At 37.7% G+C, this 18,864-nt stretch overlaps 1 protein-coding gene across 1 annotated transcript; it reads right to left on the bottom strand.

Annotated features, from left to right (window-relative positions):
• Window positions 1–1,969: 1,969 nt before the first annotated feature.
• ppm1j (protein phosphatase, Mg2+/Mn2+ dependent, 1J) lies at window positions 1,970–18,687 on the bottom strand. Its single transcript, XM_023954948.2, has 10 exons — window positions 18,103–18,687; window positions 11,924–12,038; window positions 9,013–9,342; window positions 8,732–8,844; window positions 8,562–8,646; window positions 8,253–8,371; window positions 7,383–7,446; window positions 6,983–7,090; window positions 4,873–5,024; window positions 1,970–3,873 (listed from the first exon to the last, which is right to left on the bottom strand). The coding sequence occupies exons 1-10, from the start codon at window positions 18,363–18,365 to the stop codon at window positions 3,726–3,728; spliced, it is 1,497 nt and encodes a 498-aa protein (XP_023810716.1). The 5' UTR covers window positions 18,366–18,687; the 3' UTR covers window positions 1,970–3,725.
• Window positions 18,688–18,864: the final 177 nt, after the last annotated feature.

Genomic DNA, 18,864 nt, shown 5'->3' with positions numbered 1-18,864 from the left:
ACTATTTCGTGAGTAGAGAAAGGAGGTCAGACCTAACCTATGTAAGCTTGAGGTTTCAAATGATGTTGCTTTTTCATGCTCCATGTGCTTGTTTTGATTTTGTCCATGAACCATTTGACATTTGTCCATGAAACTGGAGACATGATGTTTAAATACTACATAGTATGCACGTTTAAAGGGATATTTTGTCAACTGAAATCTGCCATATACCAGTTAAAAACAAATACAAACACTGCTTTCTGTTTCAGAGAAAAGTCAATGATGCTTTTATTTTGAATGTTGAAATATACGTTTCCGGTTTTGCACTACCTACTTTTGCCAAACTTGATGGGACTGATGGCGTCATTCAGCCCCCCCCCACACACACACACACACACGCACACACACCCGCCTCCCTGTCCTTTTCATGGTCAAAGATGACATCATCTGTAGTACAAGAAAGTAGTGCAACAGGAGGGATGGGTGTGGATCTTAATGGTGTGACCCTCACAAACAGTTAGCTCTACCTTTCAATTATGATTAGATTTCCCAATCCTGGTGTTCGTGGATTATGATTTACTGTGGTCAGCTCTATTGTGGATTTAAAAGCTTGGTGGATTGAACATTTCTTGTTATATTTTAATTTACTTAAAGATAGTGTCAGTACACAGAAAACTACTTTGGTGTACCCTTGTTAGTAGATACGCACTCAAAGCATCCAATGTAAAACGTGGTGGTTTTATCTGCACTTCCACATGTTCTCAGTTGTACCTGCAGACAGACTAAAGATGATCTCACCTGAATGTTTTGATGGTTGTTTTAACCAGAACAATGGCAGACATATTTTTGGCATCTTCGTTTTACAACGTGAGCATGGTGCTCCACCTTTTTATTTTTTTCTTGAAATCTGAATAAGAAAAATTCTTGAAAATTTGGGTTTCTGGGGAAGCAAATCCCCTTTCCATCTTCAGGGCAAAACTTAAAGCAATCCCTTTGAAGAAAGCTTACAATTAGGTTTTCCCATGGTCTTGAGTTTTGTCTTTGGTAAAGTGCTACTGGGGGTTATTTTAGGATATACTGGACTTTTTCTGTCTGAATGTTGTCTTGTCTCTGTCTCATCTATGACTACATGTCTTTATAGAATTTTCTTGCTTCTTATAACATGTTTTAATGTTTTCTTATCTGTACTCTCATGGCTGCAGTAACTTAATGTTTCTTTTGCCTTATGACAGATGTTTGAGTGTTTTTGTGTTTGTTTCTTTTCTGTTGTCTTGCTGCTGCTATAACTAAGCCATTTCTTTTGTCTTGGAACAGATGTTCCACTGATATCTTCTGTTTTAGTCCTCTCTGATTTTAATCACAACAAATTATTGTGTAAGTTTGGAATTTTGACTGTTGCTTAAATTAGCATCTTGAAAACCAGACGCTCAGTGCTGTGCTCCTGTTTCTGCAAGAAGAGATAACAGATTCAATTATAGGAGTCAAAGAGAGAGAAATTAATAAGCAATGTTGCCCATTTGGAAGGGAAAATGGAATACAAAAGCAGGCCTGGATTTAGCCAGCCCCACTATCGGGTGCAGGTAGAATATCAGGGGGGCCAAGTCTGGGTGTGCTGAGATTTTGAGGTGTCATATCTCTCTAAGCCCCTAATATGCTTAGAAAACCATGATATCATAGTATCAGTTTATCTTCTCCTTTGATTTATGTAATTTGTCTTATAGGTTTTATGTTAAAAACTCTTCCTGACACTACCCTCTGCATTTACCGGGCTTGGGACAGGCACAAGCAGGACAAGTTTGCGCCCTTTTATGGCTGCATTTAACTTTTTTTTTTTTTTTAATTTGTTATCTCTGTATTTTAGTGTGGTTTCTTTTTGTTGTGATTTTTTCTGTAGTACATTTTGGATTTTTGGAGGGCATTGAGGACATTTAATGGGCACTGCCCTCTCCTCACCATACCTGATGTTACAAAAGCAGACCCATGACAGTAGTTTTTAATAAGAACCAATAAGTGAATTTATTGAAAGAAGGATTTTAGGACTTACATCCACCGGTGGTGTAATCTTTCCATGTAACATACTGTACAGTAAAACTTGATGAAGGAAAAAACAACATTTGCAACTTGAACCTGATACTAAGACATGCAGGGAAAGGCTTTACTTGTGAGAACATTTCTGTAGATAACTGTACTTTCACTTACAGAATGCAAACCATAAATTAACTTACCCTTTCTAAACAAAACCAGCATATTTGCTGTTTTTTTCCCATCCATCAGCTGACTGCAAACACTGAAAGTGAGTTTTCCTAGGAGGATGGAGAGCAACTGGAAATAAGGAGATGGCAGGTTTCTACAAGCAGGCAATAATAAACACATTCAGTACAAGGAAGAGGATTCTTCTGCATATCCCAACTGGAACACTTCCTTCTACCACACATTCTTGTAGCTCAGGTTCAATATGTATGGACAAATAAAATAATAATAATACTTGAAAAAAAACTTTTGTCAAACCGTGTCAAAGATGTTGTCTTTCAAAATATAAGCGGTATGACATGGCGTAACAAAAATGGTGCAAAGTAGGTAAGAGGTATACATGAGGGCATATAATGTGTAGGTGAATTTAATTTAGTGCATTGAAAGAGGTGAAATCAAGTCCCTTTCCCATTTTCATAAGGCATATTTGTGTTCAATATTAATCACTTTTTACAATACTGACACATCTATGAAGAACTGCTCTGAAAGTTCAATAAAGAAAACACGTAAATAAAGGCTTCAGACTTTTACATGTAAAAGTGTCAGCTCACCTTTCATGAGAAAACAAACAACAAGTCTTGTATCAAAATGTTAGAACAAAAGCAAACAGGCTACAGGCATGGGCGACAATCTTTCAGTCATTGACAGGAATACTGCAACAAATATTTATAGCTACTTCTGTAAGGGTCTAGACGCATATGGGTCCATTCCTCTGTTTTTAGGTCCTCTTCATTCTTTTTTTTACTGTACAAACAAATCTAGTAAAAATCATGAGCTGGTTCATGCATGAACTTCTCAGCTGTTAACTGATTGTCAGCCAGCTCTGACTTGTCCTGGACAGGAAATGGATCTTCTGTTCTAAGTGGCTTCATATGTACAGACATGCACATAATGACTTTTTATTTTTTTTATTTTCATTCCTAATAACTTATCAGCATGTCTTTGGTTTCCGAACATTCTTGAAGAGTTTCTCCATCCAGCTCCAAAACGCCCAAAATGTTGCCCTGCTCCAACACACCAGAGTCTTTCACCGTCTCCTCCAAAGCTTCATAAAGAAGCTAGGGATGGGAAACAATTAGAGCTTGACCACCAGGATTGGGAAATGCTCCTCCATTGCAACTCCTGTTACGTTTAATATGGAAACTGCTCCATTTTTTATGACTTTAAAATAAAAAAAATAAAAAACAAAACAGAAACTGCTACATTTCTTATGCCTTACAAAAAACAGCAACAATTTGGGTGTGACATGAAAATGACAAATGTTCAAGATTAAGCAGCATCCTTTCTGTTGCAAAAACTCCTCAGGTAATGTCACATAAGCATGTTTTGCTGCACAACTGACTTTAACCAAAGGAGAATATGAAGAAACTGGGTTTGAAACAGACAGCTGACAAAGGTGCTGCACACGTCGTCCTGATGTCAAAAACAATTTCCTCCCCCATCACCTTTTTTCTCCCAACAGAGACCGGTCTTAGCAGCCATTACCACTGGCTTCATCAAGTGTCTGTCTCATGCCCCACCAGTGGAATGACAAACACAGTGATGTCATCTCCAGAACCCAATCTATCGTTGGCGAGCCGCCAGCCTCGCTCCTTCAGCACGCCACGTGACCTCATCAGCAGATCCTGCGCTGCCAGTGTGTATCTGTGCAACATAACCAGAGGGCAAGGAGCATAAACACACAGGATAATAATGATGTGCACTGTGTAATTAGATGTGCAGTCGTGCAGGATAGAACCCTATTTTCAGTAGTCAGCTAAGAACTTATAAGTAACTTAATATACACTTTTGGTGGCCAAAACAAAAGATCATCTTTTGATCTACTGTAAAAGTGTTCCCACCCGTCTTTTATTTATGATTATGTCGTTTTTAACCCAAATCATAAACTTGTGTCATTTTCTAGCACAGTTTTTACAGCTCAGCATTATTAACGATAATCGAAGGTATTCAGTTGTACAGTTTTGAGCCAGATGCCAGCTCGGACGAAGAAAATGAAGACGTACACGGATTTAATCTTCTACAAGTGGATGCATCAGAATGGAGCAGAGCAGGGAGATTAGGCCTGCTGTAGTAGGTCCAACGTCAAACAAAAAAGCTTTTTCTAACGGTATTTTTTTGTCTGCTCCTGATTCGCCAAGTCTGGGTCCCTCTGTGGCGGTCCCCAGCTCGGATAAAATACAAGGTTGGGTCAGGAAGGGGATCCGGCGTAACAGAAATCTCTGCCAAACCACCTGTACAAATCAGTGAAGGCTGATTCACTGTGGTAATCCCTGAAGTGATACGTCAAAAGGTAAACAACTTATATGGTCTCCTTTTAGAGAAAAAGGCCACAAGAACCTGTTAAAAACACCAAAAACACAATTTTCATCCGAGTGGGGTTTATAAGTGAGTAGCTAATAAGTAAGATAGAAAGAGAATCTTTTGAGCCATAAGTAAATATGGTCCTAAAGTCAACTAAAAATGTTTATCTAAATCTAAACAGCATCATAACAAACTCAGACTGAAACTCCACACAAGTCTGTTATTCTGCTGCCTTCTAGTGGAGGAACGAGGTAAAAAGATTAAATGATGCTATCTACAGACCACTATTCCTACACTTAATAGGAAAAGCTTTACTCATTTCAGGAATAGAAAAATCAATACCTCATGGGATCAGAGGGGTCACAGCAGGCCAAGTATGTGGACACGGCTTCTGCCGCATCCCTGTCTGTCGTCACGTCCCACAGACCATCTGTGCCCATCACCAGGACGTCATCTGGACCATGTTTGTTTTCCTCCAAGTTGTAAACCTTTACCTGCGTTTCAGAAAAAGTTGGATTGATAGAGTTGTCAGGAGGAAGCAATAATCATTTCCTAAATGTTTTGATGTAGAAGTACATAGACTCAATTAAAGAAAACATGTGTAATCCAGTAAAACCTGTAGCTGCTTGGTATTGAGATACCAATAAAGACGTTGCACCTTTTGGGCAATTATTAGCAAATATGGCATGCTCATATATGGTTTAAACTCAATAATTAAGCAAAGGGAAATATTCTGAAAGGCTGAGCTGTAAATGCTTCCATTAGAGTCTTGAAAAATAAATTAGAATTCCAGATGCACTAAGGTTAAAGATAAAGAGCAAATATTAAGCGCACAGTGAACCACTGCAAAAATGTAAATTAATTTTTTTCATTCTTCTAACTTATAAAAAGGTTAAAAATGGATACAGGTATGGTGGCAAGTGAGCCTTTTTAACCTTTCCTGTCAAAATAGCCTCTAATAATAGAACTCAACTAAAAATAAATAAAAGAAGATCAATTGGTATGCGAATCACTGCGTAATTTGCCTGAAGCCATTAGGCTCTGGTGTGACGGAGAAATGATAGCATATGTTAACACATTTCCTTCTACTTCAGAGAAACAGGATGCAAGTCAAATCCCCTTTTCCAAGAAATGACAATGAATTGAAATCTGATCGTTACATATTTACACTTTTATTACATAAGCTTGATGTACTTTTGAAGCCATTTTAGAGTCTGACAGGTGGATTAAGTGAATGTTCTGCAGGAATGATGCAGAGCAGGTTAAAGCTTCTGTTTTTGAGAAAAAGTGTATTTAGAAAAAAGCACTAGACTGTTTTTTGCAGCAAACTTAACTCATAAAAATAACCTAAAATAAAAAACATTTTAAAATTAAAAAATAACACTGCTGTGATATGAAAAAGTTAGGCAACAGTAGCATGAGCATGTGAAAAAAAGTTTTTTTTTGTTGTTGAAATTAGCAGAATGATAGAGTGAAATCATCTTTTATACAATAAATCTATTGCATATTGTACTGTACCAATTCAAAAAACATTTTGGTTCAAATATTTTCAAAAAAATGCAATAAGAAAGCTTAAATTCTTATATCTGACAGTACGTCAATACAAAAGCAAAATCAACATTTTTTTAGCTTTTAATTTCATTCATCACGAAAAGAAACCCCAAAGCGGTATTTTAAACAGTTCACACATCTGAGTTTCCTCTAAAATCCACCCAAATGAGTGGGTCGTCACATTGTGGTGTATACCAGTGAGGAACCGCCCCTGCCAGGAAGAGTCTGCGCTACCAGCACCACCTTCAGGCTAACACACACACACACCCACTTTCTCCGTGGAGCTGGCAGGGGTCGGCAAAACGCTTTCATTTTATGTGCACAATATGTACATCCATCTTTGCAAAAGTTTGGATGTTGTTTGTTTTTGTGGCTGAAACACAGACACGCTGCAGAGGCAGACTATGGGTTGATGTCGTGAAACGGGCGGCATCCACAAGGAGTGAAAAAGCGGTGCCTCAGAAATCAAGTTGTTTTACATTCGGGTAGGAAAATGAACAGTAAAAATAACTCATATTTCATTAAAATTTGTTTTTTAGTGTGCCAAAGGTAATATATTATCATATATATGTACATAGTTTACTCTGAAAGGCTTAAAAAAAAGCATGATATACTGTATATAGGCCATTGAAAACATTTCTGAAGCAGTAACATGAAAGCAGTCAACTTCGCTTGTAACCCTTGTGCCATCCTAGGCACTTTAACATTGGGAGTTGGGTCATCTTGACCCACTAGACAGTGCGCTGAACCGTTTTTCTTCAATGATTTGTGATCTTCACTGGTGTCCATGGATTACATGAAATCTTTCCACCTTTATCCACCATTGTCATGGTAGGGAGAACACGTCAATGTAAGGGTGGGGTCATCTAAGATAGCACAAGGGTTAAACCCTGACACCTACCTCAGGCACACATGACAGGAAAGGCTTGATGTAAATGTTGGAGTTGTACACCTTCAGGTCGTGGTCTCCCAGTCCGCGGGTCACTCCGATTGTTGCCATCACACGAGCCTAAAGGAGGAAATCCACTTTTAAAGGTTTTATGGGGCAAGATCGTGAGGCTGTGGAACTTTATGTGCAGTAATATGATTAAGAATTTTCCAGAAAAACAGTTCATAACCAAAAATAAAGTTGGAAAAAAAAAGATCTGCTGACAAAAAATTCAAAAGGTATATTTTAATAATTCTGCATTGGTTCGATCATGTAAAAAAATTGTATAAAACAGTGTATTAAATAGTGCAATAACTGTGGGAAGAGGATGGTCTTTTTTGGAGCAAAATTAATTTAAAGTCAATTAATTTACCTTTTTACCTTCTCCATATATGAGGGGGAATTTCAGATCATCTTCTATGATTGTTTTATAAGCCCTGCAACAACACAAAAATGGAACAACACTTTTCGGATAAAATACACAAGACTTGATTATATGAGTAGACAATAAAAATGAAGGAAAAATCTTTTTTTGTCAACTTCTCTTATAACATTGGTTGATTTTACAGTATTTACAAAAAGTAATGCACAATGAAACATTTGATTATAGGGGTGTAATGATTCATTTTAAAAACAATTCGATTTATATCATAATTTGTGGTCGCTGATAAGGTTAGTAGTCGATATAAGGTTAGTAGTCGATATGGGTTCATTTTGAACGATCCAACTCACTGCCCTAAAGTCAATCAAGGACATCTTTAGCCCAAAATCCAACCAGTGTGACTCGGAGTAAAATACATGGGTACTGAACAGGTGAAGTTTTTCAGATTCCTTGTATTTCTTGCAAGATAATCAAGTGTAAATATATGTACAAAAAACAAGTAAACAAGAATTAATGTGAAATCCATTCACATTTTAGTTTCATAAAGTTTATCCCACTGTTATATTTCCTCATTTAAATAATACATATGGAACAATATTAGAACATTCTACCACACTGTATGGTCCGCTGTGATGGTACTAAACCTGACATACCTCAATCCAAATAGTATTTTCCAATATCGATATAATCCATTTGTTTTATTTCGAAACGATTTTATAGGTCAAACTCAATTCGATTAACAAATTCCCTTGGATAGATTGATCCGGTTGGATCGTAGCAATAGAAATGGATTCATCGATTCATTGATGAATCCATTTATCAGTACACCCCTATTTGGTTAACAAAAATGATAAGAATTACCAGCCCGTCATAGTGTGGTCTCTGTACAACATTTTTTTCCCCAGCTCACTGTGCTGGATCCTGCGAGGGAACTCAATGTGAGTGAACTCATTTCCCAAGAGTTCTGGCCTTAGGAAGCCCTGGAGTGATACAGAAAAAAAAAAACTTATACGTTTAACCAAAGTGGAACATTTTTCCACACATATATTCTACAGAATTAGCCCATCCATCCACACTGAATCCGAATCGCACACAGCTTCTAAAACTGGCAGCAGAGAACATCACAATGAGTTGGGCTTGCTGGAAGAAAGGAAAGTTTTATTTGAATACCAGATATTGCAACCGCTGTCTCTCTGACTCTGGTGTGAATTCATTAGTCATGGGAATTACTTCTTTGTTTCGAATGATTATGGCCCTGCAGAGAGAAACAGGAGACAAGGGGTTAATGTGAACATGTTAATGTTGTGTCAATGAGGCCAAAAAGAAACATTTTCACTTACCTGCTGTCCCCAGCATTGGCCACATAGAGTTTTCCCATTAAATGAATGGCAGCTAAGGCACAACAGCCACCGGAAATGGCATAAGAAGCTTTTTCCTTTTCAATTAGGTCATCCTAAAGCAAAAAGAGAAAAATCAAGAGTAAGAAAAAAAGAACAGCCTATTTCCCCTCTTATTATATTCAGGATTCTTATTTCCTTTTTGGAAATTATGCTAATAATAATTATGCTCCAGATACCAAAACAGCCCCAGATTTGTACTAAATCTTTGTTGTTTGGCTTACCATTTGTTTAAAAGCAGTCTCTATGACTCCCATAATTAGGCTTTCTAAGCTGACAACTTTCTCCATGTAAAAGCGAACTGAGGAGTCGCAGACAGCATCAGGGTCTTCTGGTTCCTGAGACGCTCCTTTCTTTGACTCCACCTGAAACGGGTTTCCGTTCTTGGCCAAGCAAATAGGGGGTGCGCTGCTGGGGTTCTCCAGGAGATGACAGATTTCTCCAAGTCGGTCTTTGATGAGGTGGTGAAGAAGCTTGGAGGCCATGATGGCGGCGCCAGAACCTGCATGTCCATCAAACACTCCCCAGAAGTGAAGAGGGATTCCTGTGCCATCCTGAGAAGGAAATATAAATGCAGAAACACTGTAAACTGAACTCAGTCTCACAAAAATTGATAAACTCTGGGATGGAGCATTAAGGGATCAGTGCTAAAAACTGGAATGACATTAATTTGACATTCCACACCCCTTTACCTCTTGTTTATGATTATTTTTCCTTTTATTTTTCATGACATGTGTGAAGAGTATACTTTTCTTTTTAAACAAAACCGATCAAAACATGAACATGATGATCAAAAACGTGACAGGAGTGAGAATGTATAAGTTCACTTGCTCCCACTCATTTTTAAGCAATTAATAAAACTCTTTTGAAAAATTTGATATTTAAAGACCAACTCAAAAGAAAAAAACATGTTTTGTTTTTTGTTTACATGTTCTTGTAGCATTTTTCTCTAGATGGAGGATGTAAAAATTTAAGATTAAAACTGCATTCCAGAGTATTTATTCAAGTTGGGATGAATCAGGAACGATGAAAACTGCAGTTGTCAAAAGCTCTTTTTTGTTGTTGCATCAACTGAAATGGGCGGGTCTCTCCGCTCTGCTCCATTCCAATGCATGCACAGACAAATAGATCCATGTACGTCTTTGTTTTCCTCGTCCGAGCTGACATCTGCCTCAAAACTGTACAGCTGGATAGCTCCAATATTGCTCGCCATTTTTGTTGCATTGGTAATGTTGAAAAAGACTGTAAGCTAGCAGTAGATCCTGTAAACAAAGACATGATGGGACATCAGCGGATATCTAATTTATTCACGACTAACTATTTTAAGTATTACAGCAAAGATTTATATTTCTGTTGTTTCCAGTTTTCTTTTTGTTTTGATTGCATGAAATAAGCCAATTCCAAACCCCAAATTTGACTTCAGGCTTGTTCACTGTTGGAGCTATGTTTTTTTTTTGAGTGGCAGGAGGATGGATCTGTTGATGTACCAACCAACAAACCCCCCATTTTACTAAGTCCCACTGAAATGGCCATTTTCAGAATATTGTTGGTGGAGTATGTTCCTGCAATCTGCCTGACCCAATTACTAACTACAGATACACAATAAAGATTTTATCAGCTGCTGCCTTTAATGGTTACAACTTTATGGAACTCTTGTAACAAAATGATTACTTTGCAGCGGATTCCATTGCTTTGCAGTCACTCGCAGTGAGGAACTGCAACATCTATTTACCGAGAAATACACAAAAACATTATCGGTGCAATGATCTGATGGATAAACTGCAATTTACGTCAGTTTTAATGAAGAATGAAAATGGCAAAAGAAACAAAGATCTCCTTAAAAAGGCGCAGCCACCTTTGTGTCTGCAGACATGTTTACAGGCTTGTTAGCCAGGCTCACTAATAAATGAACTGGCACAAGACATCTGCTTACCCCTCAGATGCTGCACTCAAGTGGGGGAAGGGTGAAAAAAGGATGATGTCATGCATTTACACCAAATGGAGTGGAGGTTGTTTGTGTGTGTCTGTGTGTGATTTGTGTTATGGAGATGTGGGACACAAATTTGAGATTAAATAGTGGAAAACTAGACAACAGAGTTTTTGAAGAAACTGGTTTGGCTTGCTTTTTTTTTTTTTTTTTTACAGAAGCTATAAATTTCCAAATGTCCAAAACAATGAAAGGGCAGTTTAGGTTAGGATATTTTATGAAATGTTTGAAACCTCAAATATTTAAAGGAAAAGTCTAAACGTCTTTGGGCAGATCATTGTTTTTTGTGCATGTCAAAGTAAAAACTAAGTTCTCTGGTGTAAAATAGAAGCCTACAGCTAGGATGAATTGTTTTGTAATGAAAAAGCTGAACACAAACCAAAGGAAATATTAATAAATTAAGTTGCATAAATTTACTCAAATAAAAAGTGCCAGATATGCAGGATATCTGCAAAAACATGCATCTTTTCCCCCCAGTATTGACAAAAACCAGAGTGTAAAGTCTTTAAAACTGTTTTACTTTGTAGGATTTACATTTACAACATAACCCTAAAATGACAAATTCTGTTAGAATAACATTATTTATATTCATTTTGCAAATAAATGTTTTTTGGGAAATTTCTCTACAGCATGACTTCTAAATAAGGAAACATAAAGCAGCAAATGTTTGAAATAAGTGAGTAAGTAGTAGTAAGTGATAAAAGTTAAGTTGGTATTGAAAAATATGTAATGTTATACTATTCTAATAAATCTCTCAGTATAGTCCTTCAGAGATTTTATATAATTAAACTTATGTGAGACATTTGACGAATCACACATTTCCAGTCTGTTAACTAAACTGATGCGGAAAATAAAACCTTTTTTTAATTGGCCATCAGAGACATCTGCTCCCTTTTTTTCACATTTTGCAGTTTTTTCTTCAGAAAAGACTCCTTTTTCAGCCCTATAACATCTGCCAGTCTTCTTTTTTTAGTTATAAAACATCATTACAATTAAACAATCTGTTAATCTAAACAAACCCCAAATATGTCCAGATTCATGTTCCTGGACTTTAGTTCATGAGATGAACCATGACAATTTTTTTTTTTTTACCTAGAATCAAACCACTTTTACCCTATTAACTGGATAGTGATGGGGTTTTTCCTCACCGCATTGTTGTCCAGCAGAGTGGAATTTCTGTGTTTTCCACTTGGCTTTTTCACAAACAGCTTCTCGCAGCAGGCCTGGTCCTCATTCAGCATGCTCTTCCCTGCATTGATCACCCTGACAGAGACAGGAAAGAACACGGTGAGCCTGAAGTCTGCTGAGTTATGCTTTTGTTTCTCTGACTGCATAAAAATGCTGCTGCAAATCAAAGAAGTGCAAAGAAAGGTGTAAAGAAAGAACAAGAGTGGGGTCTGGTCACGTCAGGAGGAGGATTTGCAGGAGATACTAAGTGGTTTTATTGAGTTAATGATGATCACATCCAACAAGGATCTTGTGTGGTTTTTTGTGTCTTTTTTGCAGTTAACACAGAAGAAATCAATACTTTAAAAGCTTCACAATAAATGATTTAAAAAAAAGAATCCTGAAGACATCCAGTTGAATATCAAACCCATGAGCATTTCTGCAAGAATAAAGACTCTAATCCCTTCACTCATACACATATATTTTTGTATTCTGCAGCTTCAAAGAAAATTAACTAATGAAATATTTATAAGCATTTCCTGTTAGTAAGTTTGATGAGGAAATAAGTATTTTATCCTATGCTGATTTTGTAGGTTTGCCTACCTTTAAAGAAAGTGACGGTCTGTCATCCAAATGGTAGGTTTATTTGAACATTGAGAGATAAAAAGAAAATCAAGAAATTGACTTCTAAGAATTTATGTAAATTTATTTGCATTTCATTTAGAGAAATAAGTATTTGATCCCTCTTGCTGGAAATACTTAGTACTTTGTAGCAAAACTCTTATTATCAAGCACAGAGGTCAGATGTTTCTTGTAGTTGATTAGAAGGTGTCTGCACATATAGGGAGAAATTTTAAAAGGACTTTTTAATCATTTAGATTTGTTGGCTGTTGCTTAGCAACTCTGAGCTCCAGTTGTCTCCATAGGTTTTCTATAGGATTAAGGTCCAGAGACTTTCTGGGCCACTCCATGACCTTGATATGCTTCTTCTTCAGCCATTGGTTGCCTTGGTTGAATGTTTTGGGTCATTATCTAGTTGGAAGATCTATCCGTAAGCCTTCTGGTGGAGGGAAGGCGGTTCTCTCTCAGGATTTGACGGTACATGGGTCCGCCCATTCTCTCATGCACACAGTGAAGAAACACCTTCAAAGCATAATATTTCCACCTCCATGCTTGACAATTGGGATTGTGTTCTTGGGGTCATATGGAGCACTTCCCCCACACACGACAGGTTGACTTGATGCCAAAGAGCTCGGTGTTTGTCTCATCCGACAACAGCAGCTTCTCCTAATCCCTTAAAGTCATGAAGGTTTTCATTGGCCAATTTCAGGCAGGCCTGCACATGTGCCCTCTTAAACAGGGCTACTTTTCAGTGGTTTCCTTGGTGACTGTGGTCCCAGCTGCTTTGAGAACATCAACTAACTCCTGCTTTATTGTTTTAGGCCTGTTTCTCACTGTTCTCAGCATCATGAAAACCCCACCAGATAAGATTTGATTGGAGCCCCAGACCTATCAGTGGATTGATGGTCACATTGTAATTCTTGTATTTTTGCAACTCTTAACCCCCAGCTTCTTGCTGATGGTTTTGTAGTCTGTTGCAGTCTTCTCCCTTAAATCCACTGAAAGATCTTTAGCCCTTCCCATATTAGAAAGTCTGACTGATGGACTGATTCTGTGAACAAGTGTCTTTTCTACAGGTGACAGGTTAATAAGGATAGTTTCACTGGTCTGCGTGAACCAGAACTCTGTTACTAGAGGATCAAATTCTTATTTCTCTCAATGAAATGCAAATACATTTATATAAATTCTATAAAGTCAAATTCTTGATTTTCTTTGTGAATTTCTATCTCTCACTGTTCAAACAAATCTTAGGATGACAGATCTTCAATTTCTTTTTAGGTGGACAAATCTACAAAATCAGCAAGGGATCAAATATTCATTTCCTCCACTGCACCTTCAGCATGAGAGCTGGGAATTTAAAAAGCATAAACAATCAGAAAGCGAAACTTAACTGAAAACACCCTAAAAACATGCTGAGGATCAGCTGATCGAAACCAAAGTCATCAACATCAACAAAAGGTTCCTCTGCAGCAAAGAAAAAATCCAGAAACCTAATTTTATTCAAATACCCATATAGAATTATTCATCATTTCCATCTACTATATTATTTTAACTTCACATCAAAGATTAATAAATTATGTAGGGTTAGATTTTTTGCTTTAGGCAAATCCTGAGAGACATGTCTGCAAATCTGAGAGAAATAATACAATATGTTGCACATTTCTTCAATTCTAAATAATAAATACAAACATTATAACAAACTGTTTTGGCCTCATTTTTGTTTGTGTATTTGTCTTGGATTCTATCACAGTTAAAGGCTATTTAAAGGAGCCGGTGAATCAAATCCAAAATACATCCAATTGTAAATTATTTTGTGATTTAAGTGATACAAACTCCCACATGAATCGCTGATCTCAAACAGTTGCAGTACTGACGTGTGCAAATTTGTCCCAGTCCCTGTGTAGCCTACAAAAAGAAACACATTAGCAAGGTAACAAGGCTCAATAACCAGCGAGTCATCATAACTTCCCTAAAAAAAATAAAATAAACCTTTACAGATGGCGGTGAAATGACAACTGGAGCTGAGATGAGGACAAATGAAAGACGACAAATTCCATTATGATGTGAAATTCTACAATAAATAAATGTCAACATATATTTCTGATTATGGTCAGTAAAGAAAACGAGTGCTGACAGGTCAGAGACTTTGATGTCATGTAGCTGCGGGATGTTATAAATGCCAAAGCTTCCCATATTTGGATTATGGAAAGCCCTTTCACTTCCTAATCAGTTGAAAGCAGTGGACATTCAGCGCAGTGTCCTGCACTGCCATTTCCGCTTCAGAACTAATGATAGGGTGGAACGCAAATCTGCTGTGTGTCATCCACACTTTTCAGCCCAAACCAAGACATTTGCTTTGCTGACCGTTTGATTTCATTTGGTCATCTCCATCCAAGCAGAAAAAAAATCTCCCGAAGTTTAGATGTTTGTGGAAAACGTATTTGGAAGAAATTTGGGTTGTTGCTTCATATTTGGAGTTAACTGACCCAAAAAATGTTTTGACTTCCTGCTGTATATAAAAAAAAAAAAAAAAACTGAGTGACTTAATCAGCAATTTCTTTTTTTGTTGTTTTGACAGCAGTCCCATGAGCATGCACAGCTATGTTTGGAATTTTCTGCTTGCGTTGTAAGATGATTTAACCTAAACTGGGAGATCTGCAAAAAGCAACTTCATTTTTTCGGTCATATGCTTCCACAACCTGTGACTGAAAACCATCCTAGTCGTGTTTGGTAAAGCTGTGTTTTTTTTTTTCATGTTCTGCTTGAACCCTTCTGCTAAATATTACCCAAGAGTACTTCAAAAGGGGAAGTGTGGAGTTCCAGTCACACTGTACGTAGAACATCCCAAATCTGGTGAAATCCACTCTAAGTTAACATCACCTTTTTAAAAGGTACATTTTAGCATAATCTCCCATGAAGTAGCAGCAGAAATATTAAGAAGTTCATGTGATTCTGAATGAAGAAAACTCTAGTTTAAGATCAACACTGCAGGCACTTTTGTGAAAAACACTTCTTTGCTGTCAAAATAAAAGCCCCATGAGACACATTTAAAATTAGTCGAGTCATGCTTCACGTTTCAAGGAAAGTAAGGAGTTCAGGACAAACATACATAAATAGAGACTTGCATGTGTTTGCCATCAGGATTTATAAAGTCCCACTCCGATCCTCTTTTGATCTAGTTTGAAGTTCCAGAAAGAGAGGTAACATCAAATCTTTTAACCACCCAGAATTTTTCAATTATTTCTTGTAACTTTCCTGAAACATTTTTTAAAATGTATTCTTCTTGTTGTTGTGAGACTCCTGTAGGTCAATTCAGGGCTGAAGGCACAGACAAGAACAGCCCAATATTTGTGTTTTCTTTCAAACCACACGGTTTGGCACTGAGGTCTTTTTGGCAGACACTCTCCATCTAAGGAACAAAAGGTTCCTGTAAACTTAACATGTGCTTTCTTTTGCAATAATGTTGCTTTCAAATTGCTGCGAAATGCCTTTCCTAAGAGCTCTGATACAATCACAGACCTTAACTTTTTGACTGGTTGATGGTAACACTTGAGATAGTTGTTTAGCTTTTGTGTAAAAGCTAAATAAATAAAACATTTCTGTTGTGCATTTTCCAATATGAATAACCACAAAATCTGCTTGCAATAAATCCAATTTACAGGCATCCATGCAACTTCTCTGTTGAATAAAAAAAATGTTTTTTATGATTTCATGGGTTTAAATACATTTTTGTGTGCAAAAGGCTGCTTTTTAGAGGAAACCTCATAAATTTAATTGCAGATGATCCCCCCCAACAAAAGTTTTCCATGTAATCTGTTACTAGGTAAGCACTGATCACTGTTACATTTTTCTAGATTAATGAATTAACTAATTAACCAAAAACTACAATTATGTCGAAACATCTTCTAACCCCTTCCTGAAGAATTTTCTTTTCAACATTTCAATAATTTTCTAATGTCTTTGTTGACATACTGAAGTTTGCTGTACGGAAATGGCACACAGGAAAAATGCAGCCTTTTTAGGATCTAATAAACTAAAGATAAAAAATAAAAAAGTAGATAAATACAAATTTTAAATTAAATGAACCACTGCTTTTTCTCCATTTGTTGAATTCTATAGTCTTTTAAGAAAAGTATTTCCATCTTTTGTTTGACTTTTTGTTCACTGACACAGTGGAGCAATGCTGTGTGCTAATCTCTTCAGAAATAAGTCCCAAGTGACGCACGCATGTACTATCAGCTCGCTCACTAAGAGCTTTGATGACGGAAAAAAAAAAGACTGAATCATCATTTGATCAGAAATGACAAAGAAACGTCAAATCATTCAGAAGAGGAGAAGTTTGGCATGATGTCTTGATATTGGAAAATAGCATTTGGATTGAGGTACGGTAGGTTTATTTTACTGTATGAAAATGACCAGGTACCATCATCACAGCGGACGACACATATGTGATGCAGTAAAAAATAATCTAGCCATCGATCCAGTCCAATGTGTGCAAAGACTTTGAATTGAGCAAAGACATGTGACGATACAGTGAGGTAGAACGTTCTAATAATGTTCCCTTTGGATTATTTTGATGAGGAAAAACAACAGTGGGCTGAACTTTATGAAAATTCAAAGTGAATGGATTTTACATTCATTCTTTTTAATTGTTTGTTTATACAAATATTTAATTTACATGTGATTATCTTGCAAGAAATACATGGAATCTGGAAAACTTTACCTGTACTGTTCAGTACCCCGTATTTATCTCTGAGTCACACTTGGTTAAGGTTTTGGATCGATTATTTGATCAATTTTAGGTCAGTGAATGGGATTAAATGGGATCAGAATTATATGGATTGAATCATTGTTAACATGACTCATCATATAAGAATTAAATCTTATAATAGATCTTAAACCATTAGTTCACACGCACACATCAAAAAGACATCATGCCAACTACAAATGGGCATCTATGCAGAACTGACTGAACCTTCGCTTTCAACTGACCTTGTAGGTGAATGTAACACTACATTTGGTTATTTTGAACAGTTTTCTTCATTTCTGCCTGAAAAGAACCCAGATAGTCTAAATGTGTGAGCAGATCAGATGACAGTCCTGCTTTAAACAAAGCTGCATGCTGTCATTGAACTTCCACAACTCAGATCTACAGAATTAGGATGGAAATTGTCTGGATTTCAGGTTTTTTTAAAAAGTTGCACTAATAATATGATGCATAAGCTGCAAAAATGTGAAAATCTTACGTTCACATCAGCTTTTAATTATGAAATGAGAGAAAACAACAAGCACTTCCTGCTTTCACTTTGCAATGGGTTTCATTTTTGAGGCTGCATCCTGCATCCCTGTTTTGTTTAATGGGAATTTCAGCTCCATGGAGCCGCTCAGGTGTTAAACACAGACCTATGGAGCTGTGGTGGCGACCATCAGGACACTGCAGTGCATCGGAGCTGCTGCAGCAAAAGTCAAGACGAGGCATGATGCAGTCACTAAGTAAACCCGTGACGGACATTTCTGTGAACCTCTCCCCGAAACTCACTCTGCATATCCAGTCCTCCAGGGAAGCCTGGTGCCTCTCTTGAGCGTCAGCACCGGCCGGGATGCGTGCTCGGTGGAGTACTGTAGCAGCTCCGGGGTGAGCTCTAGGAACTCCGGCCGGCCGTAGGGGAAACGCGGCGGCAAGCCGTCGGGTCCGCAGGTCTGCGCGCCCCCCGCGTGGTGGTTGTGGTGGTGATGGTGTCCGTGCGGCATCATTCCTCCGACCAGGTTGGACATGGCGTTTTTTACCTTGCTGATCATCATCGGCACCGACGCTGGCCGCCAACAGAGCCGCACTAAACCTGAACGCAGCGCGATGCCGCTGTAGTAGAGAAACCACAGATCATGCAGACAATGACGACAGTCATTTCAGGAAGCGCTTTTTTTCCCTCTTTGGACCCATGTGACAGTAAGCAGAGAAGCAGGCTCGAGGTTTTCCTCATTCAAAGCCTTTTTTTTATCAGTAGCTGCGCGCAGTCTGTCTGTAATCCGCCAGGAGGCTGCATCTGATCCAGAAGGCAGGGCTTCACAGTGTAGCCAGCTGTGACCATGGCACACACACACACACACACACACGCACACACACACACACGCACACACACACACACACACACACACACACACACACACACACACATACACACACACACACTGCCAAAATACTGAGAGAGGGCTCCTGTTACTAATGTGTTCTGTAAGAACAAGCCGCTTAACTCTCACTCACACAGGACTGCTCAGCGTTTCATAGAAACATGTACAACCA

This window comes from Oryzias latipes, chromosome 5 (assembly GCF_053564925.1).
Source record: "Oryzias latipes strain Hd-rR chromosome 5, Olatipes_Hd-rR_3.1".
In the NCBI taxonomy this organism is placed as follows: Eukaryota; Metazoa; Chordata; class Actinopteri; order Beloniformes; family Adrianichthyidae; genus Oryzias; species Oryzias latipes.
The sequence above is the reverse complement of the archived record's forward strand: the minus strand, read 5'-3'. Positions and strand labels throughout refer to the sequence as shown.

Coding starts and splice junctions, on each gene's coding strand:
- ppm1j (XM_023954948.2), bottom strand. CDS start 18,365: ATGATGATCAGCAAGGTAAAAAACGCCATGTCCAACCTGGTCGGAGGA. Junction 8,845..9,012: donor AGACTGCTTTTAAACAAATG/GTAAGCCAAACA, acceptor TTTTTGCTTTAG/GATGACCTAATTGAAAAGGA. Junction 8,372..8,561: donor GACAGCGGTTGCAATATCTG/GTATTCAAATAA, acceptor GTATCACTCCAG/GGCTTCCTAAGGCCAGAACT.